The following is a 15,553-nucleotide window of genomic DNA, read 5'->3' on the forward strand; positions in this document are numbered from 1 at the left end:
AAATAGTGTAGGTAACACTTGAAAAGAGACCAAAAAAAGCCGAGGAGAACATAGGCTGAACCTGGAGAATAAAATCTCACTAGTGAATAACTTATCCAGCACATTTTTAATGCACGTGACAGCAGACGGCTTCTCCTTCTGCCACTTCAAGCTCTTTGTTTAGCAGCAAGCAGATGTATGGGTTTCAAAACGCCTGACTGCAAAGGGCTTTATTGTATTGTACTGGCTTCAACCTTTTATTTGTCCTGCTTCTAGTCCAAACGTTTGTGCCGTTCTCTAAGGAGGTACATCTTACATTTACCACATGGGCTGGTTCCAGGAACTAGAGTTAGGTCTCAGGATCTCAGCAATCCTCAGAAGGACACATTTCCTGGATTTAAAACTTAAAAATATGGCAAGCAGGACTTTTGGTCCCTGGGTAGAAACGAAGAGTATAATTCTAAACACTTATCCACAGATGACTTTCACAGGCAACTTTTGGTTTCTATTAAGCTTATTCCACCAAAGCTCTTAACCAGCAAAGAATTATCCCTCCTTTCAAAATCCTGCTGAAATGGTCTCATTGCACAAAAGAACAAATCCACATTGCTCCAGCAGCAAAGGTGCTTTGCAACACTGCAGGTCTGACAGATCTGGGGAGGGAGAGATGAAGGTGACGTGCACAATAAATGGATACACGCTTTAGCATGGGAAAATTGCATGGTCTTGCATGGTACTACAATATCCACCTCTAATTTAAACACCACGAATGTTTCTTTTTAATAAATAATGACAGAATTCTGTACTAAAAATTGTAGTGCTATCGTTACAAACCCTGTTAGATAATTCTAGTCTTGTGATTTCAAAGCAAGAAATTAATTTGTAATAGTAAAAGTAAGGCACATTTTAATCTGCATACAGGGAGAAAGTGATGCTGCAGAAAAACCACTCACAATCAATTATTAAAATAAATGTCCTAAGCCACATTCATCATTTAGCCCTAGAAAAATGTTACTAAAGCCAGGTTTATGTTTCGGAGCTGGTGACTTTGCAGGGCAAATAAACCTAGGGAAACCAACTTTTATTTATCTGAATTTCCAGGCTTCAGCAGTTAAAAAAGTGGGAAGTCAGTAGGTTACTTTAAATGGTGTTAGAGTGCACAAACAGGGGCTATGGATACAAAATCAGTTAGTTACAGCTCTAAACTACTACCAGGCATGCAAACCCGTCCTGACAAAGGCCTACAAAGTAGCTGGTATTAATTTAGAACCAAACCAAAGCAATTTGAAAAATGTATGCACTTTCTTGGGACTGTTAAACTACAGCAAATATAACAACATCTCTCTGCGTGAACCTCAGCAATTAAGTATTTATGAAATACAGAGGATTGTAGCGTCTCACATCATAATTTCACTCTGAGCTCTGCTCCCATTCCTGGAATAAGCTTAATAAATCTTACCCCAAACATTGACATTATAGTTCTTTTCAGTTTTCCCAGCAACATTTGTCGCTTCACAAGTGTAACGGCCAGTGTCCTGCACTTGGGCTCCTTCAATCTAGGAAGAAAATGAAAACCTGGATTTCTTCTTCTTACATTATTATTCATGAAACTTGCAGAGAGAGCTTGTTCAGGTTTCAATTTTTAATTTTACATCTGTCTGTCTCAATGTTAATAATACAGTAGCACTCCTGCAAAATCTGTACGCAAACATCTAGATGTCTGTGACCTCCCTCACCCTGCACCCTCTCTATGGCACCAGAGGGCCTCAGGCTCTCCAGTCTCTAATGGGTGCCTTCATGGTGGCCATACTCCCCAGAAAGCAATCGCCATCGGAGCCTGACCACCCAGCTCACCTTCAGCACACTCCCATCTTCAGAGATGCTAAGACCTGGCTTCTTCAGCAAGGGTCGCCCATCTTTGAGCCACACCAGCACGGGTGGGGGAATAGCGTTGCTCTGGCAGAGCAGCTCCACTGCTTGGCTGATGAGCACAGAGACGTTTTGTTCTTCTCCCATGATGTTTGGTGGAACTACGACAACAAATCAAAACAAAGGACCTTTGGGCATTGCAGACTCCAGAGTAAACATACTGTGGAGTTAAGCGTCTTCGTTTAAAAACAATAAAATGGCAGTTACTACCTTTCTAACACACAACTTAAGTCTCCTTTATATCACAGAAACCACCGGAATAATTTTTGTTACTTACAGAATATCCTCTACACAAGATATATGCTAGTGAGATAGCAGCTACAGAGAAACCACATAGATAAGCCAAGACGAGCAAAAAAAATACTTGAAATGTAGCTAGAAAGGAAAATCGCCAGTATATAAAGAATGGGGAAGAACATTCCTGCTAAAAAGAAAAAGAGCTGATGAGTGAGAAGGCTCACAAGATAATAATCAGACCCAGCAGCTGAAAATGTCTTAAACTGTTCCAGATGGTGCCAAGATGGATACTTGGCTTCAAGGAGAACTCTGAGTTTAAGAAGAATTTTGTCCAGAGATGGTCAAATACAGAAGATAGAATGAGAACTTACACGGTTGCAGCCAAGTGAATGGGTTACTGGCTTAATCAACAAGTCATAATCTATAATTACTTTCTTGTCTGTTTTGTGTGGTATCTGCGAGCTAATTATTGCAATTGTTGGCACTGACTGCTACGTTTAGATTCGTACTACAGTTTCAGTGATTGCCTCATTATTACACTATCATTTCCAAATTATAGGGTAGAAAAATCAGCTTTCCAAAACGTTTTTTGTGTAGAATTAAAAAAAAATGCTTCTGGAAATTTCAATCGAAGCCCATTAGCTGTTCTTGAACAGTGTCAAGATTCAAGAAAAGGCATTTTTTCCCCCATTTTAAAAATTATTTGTGTTTCCACAGTCAGAAAAACAAAGCAACTGAGAACTAAACCTTGGAATACAGCAAGTGAGCAGCTTTCCATGGGGAAAGTGCTCATGGCTGGAGTCAAAAAGAACATAGAGGAAATATTAGACTGACAAGAGGAGCTTAAACGCAAAGATTAAAGACTGAAAACTGTTTGCCATCTGTGGCTTTGTATTACTATTCATGGCTGAACCCAATGTCCTTCGCTAACAGCATGCTGGATCACCAGTCAGAGGAAACTTCCAAGCTCCCTGGGCAGCTCTGAGTCATTAACAGACCATCGCCACATTAAGGGTGTGAAAGTATTTCAGTGTCAGACTCACGGTGACTTGGAAAACAGCACGAGTGGTGTAGACCATCACGGCCTGCATGGCTGCTGCTTACCACTAGCGCTCTACCAGAGGTTCCCTTTCCCAGCTCAGAGCTGATGAAATAGAGTTTGGGAGTGTTTGTCGTGCACACCACAGCAAGTCAGGTGCCTTCATCTGCATCACTAACAGAAGGGCTTGTACTGGGCTGCTCAAGCACAATCATAGAATCATAGAATCACAGACTGGTTTGGGTTGGAAGGGACCTTAAAGTTCATCTAGTTCCAACCCCCCCTGCCACGGGCAGGGACACCTTCCACTAGACCAGGTTGCTCCAAGCCCCATCCAGCCTGGCCTTGAACACTGCCAGGGAGGGGGCAGCCACAGCTTCTCTGGGCAGCCTGGGCCAGGGTCTCACCACCCTCACAGCAAAGAATTTCTTCCTAATATCTCATCTCAGTCTCCCCTCTCTCAGTTTAAAACCGTTCCCCCTCGTCCTGTCACTCCATGCCCTTGTAAAAAGCCCCTCTCCAGCTTTCCTGTAGCCCCTTCAGGTACTGGAAGGTGCTAGAAGGTGTCCCCAGAGCCTTCTCTTCTCCAGAAGAGAATTCCTGTTCATGCCCTTAATGGCATATATGTTCTTAAATCCTTAAAGGAACTCATAGGGATACCCTTTCCTTTCTTGTAATTTAAAAACCAAAAGCGTGTTCATTGTAAACTCTTGACATTACCTCAACATTAGATCTGCAATTAGAAGATTTACAAAATCAAAACTCTCCTAGCAAGATTTACTTTGTCTGGTTACATGTGTCCAGTGGGATTCTTTGCTTGTTGTGTACTAAGACTGTTCAGTTTGCCTAAGAAAAGTTGACCTGGGCCAAATATAAGAACCTTTAATGTTGCATTTCCTTCGCTTTTTAGTTTTGCAATCCATTACTCCAGAAATTGCATGTCTGATTGCACAAAATATTGGGGTAAGAAGGAGGGAAGCAGTGGGACTGCCTGTGAGAAATACTCCGGGCTTCACTCTGAACAAAAAGATGCTGAATTAATTAGCACACGTGAGATTATAAAATGTCCCAAAGTGGTACTCACTAAACCAGCAACACAATTCTCAAGATGTCCTGAAAAATAACAGTAACAATAAAGCTTTGTTCTTCTTGCACAGGAAGTACTGAGCAGAGCAGTTGATTTCACAGTTTGGAAATAATTGAGGGAAAAATCTGCTCTCTGTGGATAAGAAATATAGTAACTGAAAAAAAAAAAATCTGTTTATCTTACTTTGTTTGTAGAATTCACAAAGGCCCAGATTCTTTACGAGTGTTGTGGAACTGAAAATTGGAAGCTGATCCGTTACTGCAGAAGGCAAATTTATTTCCAAATACTTTTCCACCAATTACTTTTCCTCTCAGCTAAATGAACTGAAACATGTTCAAAAGGAAACTGAGTTTATGAAACGGAGATGGACACTAAAGTATTTCTTTCTGAAGGAACAGGGCTTAAAATGAATCTAATTATGCTCATGGTAAATATATGTTACCCAGCTCGTTCCAACTCCTAGACTGGCACAGTGCACCGCACATTTCTAACCACCTCAGCTCCAACTGCACTCCCAATTATTTTCCTCCTGTGACTTCTTAATTAGATGACCCATATGAGGCAAGTCCTAAGAGTAATATTACTTTTTGGTGACAATCTCACTCAAGCTGGCCCTGCAGCTGAGCTCAACCCTGGCCAGCTTGTAATACAATAGTGATGTTAAACATACACAAATTCTAACTAACTCTTTTAATTTCATCTAGAGGTTCCAGAAAATAAAAGAGAAACAATAAACACATCCATGCCACTTTTGTGGTTACATATACACACACACCTGCCCTCAAACTCCAAAAGGGACCTTGATATTCCTTGCTCTAGACATAAAAATGTTCCAGCCTACATCAACCTTGAGCTTGCTGACTTTCTGAACCTCCTCTTGCAGATGCAAAAGCGGCCATGACTCAAGTCACGAGTGTCCTAACCACAGTGTATTTATAAGGAAGTCAATTCTGAAAGCCAAACTTCCAAACAAATAACCTGGCCAGATGTCACTATTCACCTTAGAAAACATCCAAACTTCTAACTTCTCTTGCAAGATTTTCCAGACTTCTGCTTAGGGTTGCCATAAAGCTAGAGAGTGGTAGAGCCAGAAAGCAGAAGCTGAAAGCAGAAGCAAAACCACAAAGGTTCTTCAATTCCAAAACCTTCTCTCTCTCCACATCTGGTACCGTAAGATTTCTAAAACAAATGGCAGATCATTGTTCATCCTCATTTCACGTCTACAAAACCCACTGAGCTGTCCAAGGAAACTTAAAACTTGCTACAGTCAAACTCCCTGGCATTCCTCCTGGCAGTGTGTCGTGCTCTTTGGTACCTGCACATCACCAATGATCTCTAAGAAAGCAATATGAAAAGGCATCTTATACAAGTTACAAAAAATCAGGATGAAGCTCATACAAAGTGACAAGAAATCAGAGGGAAGGGGGAATTTACATGAGTTCAGTCAAAAAGATTTCAGAAATAACTTATTGACGTAATTTGGAAAACTGACAAAGTACAAGAGAGATGTATTTCAAAGAGACAAAGTTGACTGCTTGGGCTCAATACATGGTCATTATTACCACTACAAAAGTCACCTCCATTTAGGCAGGCACAGCAAGGCTTGGAAATGGAATGGAAGCTGGAGAGCTGTACAGCAAACTCTCATTGACTCTTTCTGGTTCAATAAAGACAGCTGAGCTCTGGCCCCAATAATACCTTTTGCCCATGGGATCTACATGTTTTTTACACAAACACGTATTTTCTCCTATTAATTATAAATGAGCCTTTATGTATTAAACTTGTAAATTCACTGTTGCAGCTACATTTCTTCAAGGGTAGACAGAAGAACATACTTACTTATTTTAATACATGTGTCTGTATGTGCAGATATGTATTTTTACTTACATACACACAGACTTCCTCACCACTCTGCCTTCCATTATGGGTTGGAATCATTTCTATTCAATATTACTCAATATTGGCCACCATGTGCTTAATTAAAGTTCCACGAACAGTTCTCATGACCAAACAAAATAGAGATTTGTCAGAAAATCTCACCATAAACTCTGAGATCAATATCTCTTTGGCTCTCGCCCGCAGCATTGACTGCAACACAAGTGTATTTTCCTGTGTCGCTGATCTGAGCGCTTGTCAATGCCAAGACCCGGCCCCCAGACAGAACCTGCAACACAAGCACGACACATTCAGGACACATGCCTCAATGTAAAACACAAGCAGAGAGAACTATTGGGTTTCATTTCAAAATTAAATACTTGCTTTGCCACTGCTTCCCACAATCTCTCTGTTCCCTACACTCTTCCTTGCGGTCTGTTATTCTCTTTTGATCGAGACTTGCAAAAGCAGAAGTCTAACTTCATGCAGATGCGTAGGGAACTCCTGGCATTCACAAGTTTTTGCAGGAACTGGACATTCCTCCCTCTTACCAGTTTCAAATATTCTGTCACACCTTTTGTCTGTGCCCTGAGTCTTCCCCATAATATACAAATGTCCCCTCTTTCCTTTCAGATCATAAAATCAGCGTTCAAAAGGCAACCATGCCCTCTTCTTTTAACTCTGAAATAGCTCCTTACATCAGCAGCCAGTCTTTTTTTATGAATTACTATTTTATGTAATGAGATACTACATGATCTTGAGCTCTAGGTATCTTTTCAGCACAGGAATATGGTCCAATTTCCTCTTCTTGCCAGTAAGTGAAAAATTTGTTGATGCAACCTCTTACTCAGTACGAAATCAGTTGAAAGGCCCACCTTACTTTAATACATCTGTATCTTCCACTTCATGCTGTAATTACTGGAGCTAAACTCGCACCAACAACCTAGAGCAAAAGGCCTTATACATTCATTCCAAACCCTCTGACTTACTCTGCTCTGTTAAACTGCGCTGGCTTAAAGGTCTCCTACCACAAGAGGAACCAGCCCAGAGAGCAGGAGTGGAACCCAATACCTGGAGTCCATCGCTGAAGCTGGAAACAGGGCTACCATCTTTTAGCCACGTCAGAATAGGCGCAGGGATGCCTCTTGCTTCACACTCCAGGCGCACTAGGTTATTAACCACCACCGTCACCGTGTCACTGCTGCCAGAGATTGATGGTGGCACTGGAAAAAAAAAAAGAAAACAAAGCTGAAACAGCTTCGTGGGAGTATTAATCACAACGAAATTAAATGGGCTGCTTACTTTTGGACATTATTTCTCTTTCTGCACGGCATTGTTGGACAGATTTCTCCTGTTACTCCTACTGAACTCTTATCATTTGTTTGCTCTGTGCCAAATCCTGCTCTTTCCTTGCATAAGCAGTCAGATAACTTCAATGAAACTACTGTGAGCAAGGTAGGCAGGACGGGGCTCCCAGCCCAGAGGACAGCTGCAAAACCCAGGAACCACAACATAAAACCAGAAAATATTCCTTCAAGCTTTTATAATATTCCATTTAGACCTCGTGAAAGGCATTAAGAGTGGTGGGGATTAAAGAAAGAAGTTTATTATATAAACTGCATAAAGCACATACATACACAGAGTAATAAATTGGCCTTGCAGAGCATATGTGAACAGTTACCAGATGAGGCTGTATAACATCTGCCTGTCTGATGACAAAAAACATCTTAACGGAACATCTCAAAACACTTACTATAGGTATGGTCTAGCAAATTTTGTAGAGCTACGCTAAAAAGGGAGACAAGAAGTATTAAAAAAAGGGAGATGTTTCATTTATTAGGAGAATCAAAACAATTTTATTTGCTCCTGCCACTGATAACTTAGTAATAATTACAATCAGTATCAGTACAAAATATAATACTTGAAGTCACTCCTAGAAGAGATGAGAATAGTGTGATATATAACCTATGTGAGCAAAAAAACCCGTATAAAATAATGTACTGAAAATAAGATTCATTAATAAATTCAGCAACCCCTGACAGCCTGCAATTCAGGCTACCTACTCTAGATAAATAACAATAATAGCAGAAATGGCACCAAAAAAGTCAGTGTGACTTTATAATCTTTTTTTCCCCGTGCACACAGTTCCCTTAGTTCACTACAATAGCATCCACTGTTCTCAAATGCCTGAAAAAGTCACAGTAGTGAGAAAGAACTGGAAAAAAATTAATACAATGAAATCATATGAATATACTAAACTGGAATTCAACCTGCTTCTGTCGGTAGGCCTGCCTAGTTTCATTTCACGTTAAGCCTGCAGTATCAAGCGTTGTTTTTAATGCGAAAATAATCTGATCATTTCTACCACAGCTACTGCATCCACACCGCTATCAACAACAGAAGTTGTTGAATATGAGCAGTAACAGCCCTACGTAGGTGCTCATTCACAAGGCCAACCAGATCTAGAGCAGGCTGCCAGCAAATGCAGCGTAACTGTCTGTACGTGGCACCTCAGAGTCCGCTCTCCATTAAGTAGTCATTAAGAGGGGAAAAACCTCAGGTTTTCTCTTCTCAAACTCATAAACTCTAAGTAAACTGGATGATAAACTCATTCATGGTAAATTCAACAAGCACTCCCTTGTAAGGCTGGCCCGACACAAGCTGAATTAAGGAGGTTCACGGATAGGTGGTTCAGCTTCCTTTGATGCAATTAGTTCTGGCTGCAACTGCATATACTCTGTTCTGGAAGGGGAAACAGTTTTATGTGTCTAAGTCAGAAAGTATTAATTCCCTAGAAAACTCTGGCCACGTCCACTGAAATTCCGCCACCCATAAAAAGACACACATGTACTTAGGAGTTATTTTTCATTTTTCGGTTTAACCAGAATGACCCTTGGCTCTAAATATTTCCTGGGAATTAATCACTAGGTGGGGTTAACCGCCTTTGACCATGTCCTGAGCCATCAGTTTTTCCCATGACCGTCATTAATTCCATGGAAATGTTTTGCCCAACTCATTATTTGTTAATTAACATTAATAGGAACTACGTACTCTGTGTGCATCTCAGCTGGGGACACTGGGCCAAATTTGGGCCACAGTTTTGCATGGAAGACTCCCACAGAAAACCAGCTACATGTATATGCATGTATTAAAGATAAGAATTTGGATGATGGCCCCATCCAAAAGCCACTGAAATCAGTGGAAAAGCTCCAGTTTGGCTTTTGATCAGGTGTCTCATGTCTGCAAACACCCACACTTCCACTTCATCTTATTTGACACAGTACATTTTTCTTTAAAACTCTTGGATTATGAAAGAACATTTCATCCGTGTCCTTTCTTTATCTACTGTGAGCTTTAAAGTCATCTACAGCAAAACCCAGCATCTACAAAGCCTTCCAAACTGCAAATACCTGTGCCACAAATCTGCCTCTGCTCGTTCTTCCTAGAAATGACTTCTCCTACCAGATTCTCCTAACCCAAAACGTGTATTCTAATATCGCTGAAAAATATAACAGTGAATTTTCTTCCCTCTGACGTGTGCCATTCTCTCCCAGGATGATGGTCTGATGAGTGATGGTAAGTCTGCTAAGCAGACTTGAAGCTTCAAAAGAGCAAAGCTGGTGCATGCGGGTGGTTTTTGTCAATTTTATAATGCTTACCATGAACCTGAAGACTGTAGAACAACTCAGCTGTGCCCGCTGTGTTGACAGCCACACACTTATAAACACCGGTGTCGGAGATCTGAGCGCCCTCGATCTGCAGAACCTGCCCTCTGTTCAGAAAAGCGGCGCTGGCAGCACTGGTAAGGGGACGGTTGTCTTTGTACCACGTGATAGCTGCGTAAGGAAAGATGGAAAAGTTGCCACAAATACCCCCATCACAAACAAAGGGACCAAACAGTCTTCAAACTTGTCATCTAAGTTCTCAGATACATAACAACAACATTTACAAACCAATACCAATATTAATCATAATTAATAATAATAAAAAAATAACTAGAACATATCACAGAATCACAGAATCAATCAGGTTGGAAGAGCCCTCTGGGATCATCGAGTCCAACCATTGCCCTGACACCACCATGGCAACTAGACCAGGGCACTAAGTGCCATGTCCAGTCTTTTCTTAAACACATCCAGAGATGGTGACTCCACCACCTCCCTGGGCAGCCCCTTCCAATGGCTAATGACCCTTGCTGAGAAGAAATGCTTCCTACTGTCCAACCTGAACCTCCCCTGGCGAAGCTTGAGGCTGTGTCCTCTTGTCCTATCGCTAGTTGCCTGGGAGAAGAGGCCGACTCCCACTGCACTACAACCTCCCTTCAGGTAGTTGTAGACTGCACTAAGGTCAACATGAGGAAATCGGTAACATTTGTGCAAAATACTGACTATGCCTAGAGAATTCAAGAGTAAACTTGACCCTATCATCCATGTGTACCATGTATTGGCGAAAAAAATGTTCTGCAGTTAAAAAAGGATCACACAAAGTGTACTGGCAGAGGACCTACTCATCTCACATCAAGGCCAACAGCAGCTGTTTAAAAATATGCAATAATATGATATATATCATTTTTTTTACCTTTTACCCTGAAGTATTGCTACATTAAACTGAACCACCTGGGGAAGTTTACAGAATCAATATGCAAGCAATCAACTCAAAGTTCAACTGGCAGGCTGAAAAACTGAAAATAAAACCCAGAACACTGGTATTACTCCAAAAGAAAATTTTATAGAAACTTGATAATCAACAAAATCCAAGGTCTTTTTTGCACCTCAGCCAAGAGATGGCACCCTCCATCAGCAGAAGGGGTAACTACTGTTTTATTGCCATCACTTCACTGTTCAGTTAGATGAAACTGCTACTTACTGAATCATTTTCATGAGTTTTCTGTGGAAGACACACATTTAAGAAGCAATCTGGCCTGACTGATGCACAAGACTGCAGGCAAGCTTCTTTTTCAGTGTAGTCGTGTGCTATCACTTTTCTTAGCTAATGTCGTATCTTGTGTGCCATCATATCATACACAGAGGAGGTGAACTGGTTTTATTGTATAAATTATATGAATTCCATCATTTGAATTGTTTGTCCTAAAATAATTGGCAATTTGATGAGAAAAAAAGAGTGTAAAATGGATATAAAATCCTTATGTTTTCATAACGTTTTACATATACACCCAATAATTTCAAATTTGGTATTAGACAGGTATAAATGATTCTAGAAAATAATACTACGCTGAGAATTAATTCTTTAAAAGGTGGAGAAGGTGAACCTGGATGCTCATCTGAAATTTAGTAACACCTTTCTTCTGAAAATGGGACTATCATCTGCACAAGAATAAATTGCTATACTAGATACGAGTTGTACACTATTCCCCAAGTTTTGCTGTATAATAATTAATAGAGAAAATTCTTCTCATATTAACATGGTATTTTTATATCCCATCAGAAGGTGGGAACAAAAACCACACGTTGGAAAAAAAAAGGAAATAAATTTTTATCTGCATATCTCAACAGGAACAAAAAAAAAGATTAACTGTAAAAAAAGACCTAATCCAAAAATCCTAGTGCTGAAAGAATCCCAGCAATGAAGTAACTACAATCCAGATTGCTTTAGATTTTTTTCAGTTGAGAAACAATTCAAAAGATACAATCATAGAATCATAGAATCGTTTTGGTTGGGAAGGACCTTTAAGATCATCGAGTCCAACCGTTAACCCAGCACTGCCAAAATCCATCAGTTTAAACGGGAGCCAAACTCCTTCAGCTCTCACTTGGGTAAATGTCTATTTCTATGGGAAACTTGCCTTAAAAAAAAAAGGAAAAAAAATTATAATTCCCCAAAATGGGAGGAAAACAAAACACAAACAGATACACACGGCCTAGCTTTCAAAGCTTAGAATATAAGGAGAACCCACAAATTCAGCAGTGTAATTTATCACCAGGGCAAGCCACAGAAAACACTGTACACACCCAGAAAACCTACTCACTCTCACAGGCAAAGGGTCCAGACCAAACAAAGAGCCTCCTATTAATTTCAATAGACTTTAGATAAGGCCCTAGACACGGCCACGTCTGACCGGCACACTCACGACACGAGGTATTGTTTTAAGTCTGCCCTATGCTGTAAAATATTGACCTGACAGGGGAAAAGAGTGGATGTGTTTAAAGCTGATTTAGCAAAGTCTGACAGTATGTCCTTGCCCATGGACAGGGCAGCGCTGTACACGCAAGGGAGTAGATTATCCTCGTGTTTTTCATAGAACAGAATCACAGAATCGTTTGGGTTGGAAAGGACCTTTAAAGTCATCGAGTCCAACCGTTAACCCAGCACTGCCAAGCCCACCACTAACCCATGTCCCTCAGCACCACATCTACACGGCTTTTAAATCCCTCCAGGGATGGGGACTCCACCACTGCCCTGGGCAGCCTGTGCCAGCGCTTGACAAATTTCCCAGAAATTGTCCCTGATCTCCAATCTAACCCTCCCCTGGTGGAACTTGAGGCCGTTTCCTCTCGTCCTATCACTTGTCACCTGGGAGAAGAGACCGACCCCCCCTCGCTACACCCTCCTTTCAGGCAGTTGTAGAGAGCGAGGTGGTCTCCCCTCAGCCTCCTTTTCTCCAGGATAAACACCCCCAGGTCCCTCAGCCGCTCCTCATCACACTTGTGCTCCAGACCCTTCACCACCTTCGTTGCCCTTCTCTGGACTCGCTCCAGCACCTCAGTGTCTTTCTTATAGTGAGGGGCCCAAAACTGCACCCAGGATTCGAGGTGCGGCCTCACCAGTGCTGAGTCCAGAGGGACGATCCCTGCCCTAGTCCTGCTGGCCACACTAGTGCTGATACAAGCCAGGATGCTGGTGGCCTTCTTGGCCACCTGGGCACACTGCTGGCTCATGTTCAGCCACCGGCCATCGACCAACACCCCCAGGTCCTTTTCTGCCACGCAGCTTTCCAGCCACTCTTCCCCACTCTTCATTTACTTAATTAAAAACAGTGGGGACTACTGAATTCCTCAATACTTACTCCACAGCAGTTGATACATTGACATTTCCCATTATACACAGCATTTAATAGTTTCTAGCTAGTTTAAAAACCCCAGAATTCACATTCAGATATCCATTATTTTCAAAAGACACGTAAAAGTGAAAACCTTTTATCAGATCTGCTTCGTGTTCTCCAAGGTGCATGTGCATACCTGGCAGAGGGTTCCCAGATGCTCTGCATTCAAGATGGATTGGATTAGTCACCACCACTGTTTCATTTAACATTTTCCCTGCATCTTCCAGACTGGGTGGTTCTGGGAAAAGACAAAGGCATCAGGTTTTCATTAATTCAGCCACCCAGCTAGCAGAATATCCAATTGCAGAGTAATCTGCCCTCTGAGAAACTTTGGGCAATGAATTGCACAAGCTTCAACTAACTGCTGGATGCCCGAAGAATGTCTCAAAAAAGCTCTTCTTTGAAACGAGAATACTCTGATTATATAACCTCATCAGTGTTAATAGGAATAAAACACTATTTTTATTACTTTTTATTTTTTCAGGAAAAATGGCACTTAAAATGGACTTGTAGGAAACGGGTGCACAACACAGAACAGTAATTCTCCTAACGTGGCACGCTCATCTCACTCGAACTGGTAACACTGAACTGAATCACAGACTGGTTTGGGTTGGAAGGGACCTTAAAGACCATCTAGTTCCAACCCCCTGCCACAGGCAGGGACACCTTCCACTAGACCAGGTTGCTCCAAGCCCCATCCAACCTGACCTTGAACACTGCCAGGGAGGGGGCAGCCACAGCTTCTCTGGGCAACCTGGGCCAGGGTCTCACCACCCTCACAGCAAAGAATTTCTTCCTAATATCTCATCTCAATCTCCCCTCTCTCAGTTTGAAACCGTTCCCCCTCGTCCTGTCACTCCATGCCCTTGTAAAAAGCCCTTCTCCTGCTTTCCTGTAGCCCCTTCAGGCACTGGAAGGCTGCTATGAGGTCTGTTGTACACGGCTTTAACAAAGCAAGACTCTTTACCTTACTAAAGTTTATAAACTTGCAACATGACAGAAATACCAGATAATGACCCTTTGAACACGAAGACTGAGAACAAAAGAGGTATTTGTGAGCATGGGACTGACACTAAAATTAACTATGATGCAATTATCACAGTATAAGACGAGGGTGGTTTCTCTTTCTAAGTCTCATCCATGGAGGTACTGCAATCTCTCTTCATTTCAGTTTCACATTTTCCAGTTACTGGAAATTTGGTTTGACAATTAAAGTCAACATAATATACTCATCAAGACCATTTTGCCACAGTCCATTCCCCCACGTCCCGTGTCCTTTGAGGTCACATCAAGAATGCACAATACTTCGTGACCACTTCTGAGGCAAATACATGTAAATCATGGTGAGAGCATTTATTACATTCACATGCAAACAAGAGCTTCTCAAGTTTCCCTGATTCCTTTTATACTGTTTCTAGCTGCAAAACAGAATTCCTTCCAAACAGTCTGAAAAATCCCCTCATAAGAGAATGTTTCTTTCTCAGAAAAGTCATTCCTGTAAAATTTCCCCATTGCAAGGTCACGGTGAACACCGTTATCCCCAGAAGACTTGGATCAAATTAATAATGGCAACAGTGGTACATCACATCTTGGTTCAGAAACACAGAGTACCCTTCTGAGTGGAAGGTTAGTGGTAATGCATTTGGCTTCTTGGGATACCTCTGAACAGAAGAGTCAACTGGAAAGGCATTCACCTCTGTGGCCCTCAGCACCACAGGAGAAAGGCTAAACCCCAAGACAGACAGCTTTTGCCCTGACTTCTGACTAAATGGAATGGGACAAAGAAAGAATACTGAGAAGTGAAGGTGCAAAGACAACAAAAATGCCACAGAGCTTAAAAGAGAAAGGAATAAAGACGTAAAAAAGCTGCCTCAAAACAGCCACGTTTAGCTTCTAACTAGAGGCAGAAACATCATTACCATGCACATGAAGCCGAACGTGCTGTTGGGCTTCTCCTGCAGCATTTGTTGCCACACAAGTGTATCGGCCAGCATCTTCCAGCAGGGCCTTGACAACTTGCAGAATACGGCCTGAAGACTCCAGCTGTACCAAAACAGAGAGCAGGGAACCACTTAACACAACGATCCCAGGCAGAGCCGCTAAGCGTAACGGCAAAGCAGATGTTTACGCTGAATACAGCCAGTCTCATCTTTCTTCTACTAATATTCATGCACGAGGTGTCTTGGAAGTTCAGAGACTTCACTGTTCCTGGGCCATCAGGATTATTAGCTGTACAGCTCTAAGGAGATGATAGAGGGGCAGGCAAGCAAAGTGAAGAGGAGGCTGCAGGCAGAGAGAGCTGCCACTGGCAACATGTCAAAAACTGCTCCAGCCTAAAGTAAATCAA

General features: G+C 41.8%; 1 protein-coding gene across 1 annotated transcript in view; it reads right to left on the reverse strand.

The window, feature by feature from the left end:
- HMCN1 (hemicentin 1) overlaps positions 1–15,553 on the reverse strand; it is a 229,266-nt gene that overhangs the window by 82,595 nt on the left and 131,118 nt on the right. The window contains exons 36-42 of the mRNA XM_068416737.1: positions 15,126–15,249; positions 13,343–13,444; positions 9,806–9,982; positions 7,218–7,369; positions 6,312–6,435; positions 1,834–2,009; positions 1,439–1,535 (exon numbers count right to left, since the gene is read on the reverse strand). Of these exons, the coding sequence (XP_068272838.1) occupies positions 1,439–1,535; positions 1,834–2,009; positions 6,312–6,435; positions 7,218–7,369; positions 9,806–9,982; positions 13,343–13,444; positions 15,126–15,249 (952 nt within the window). The remainder of the gene's footprint in view (positions 1–1,438; positions 1,536–1,833; positions 2,010–6,311; positions 6,436–7,217; positions 7,370–9,805; positions 9,983–13,342; positions 13,445–15,125; positions 15,250–15,553) is intronic.

The sequence above is a fragment of the Nyctibius grandis genome, chromosome 21 (assembly GCF_013368605.1).
Source record: "Nyctibius grandis isolate bNycGra1 chromosome 21, bNycGra1.pri, whole genome shotgun sequence".
Lineage (NCBI taxonomy): Eukaryota > Metazoa > Chordata > Aves > Nyctibiiformes > Nyctibiidae > Nyctibius > Nyctibius grandis.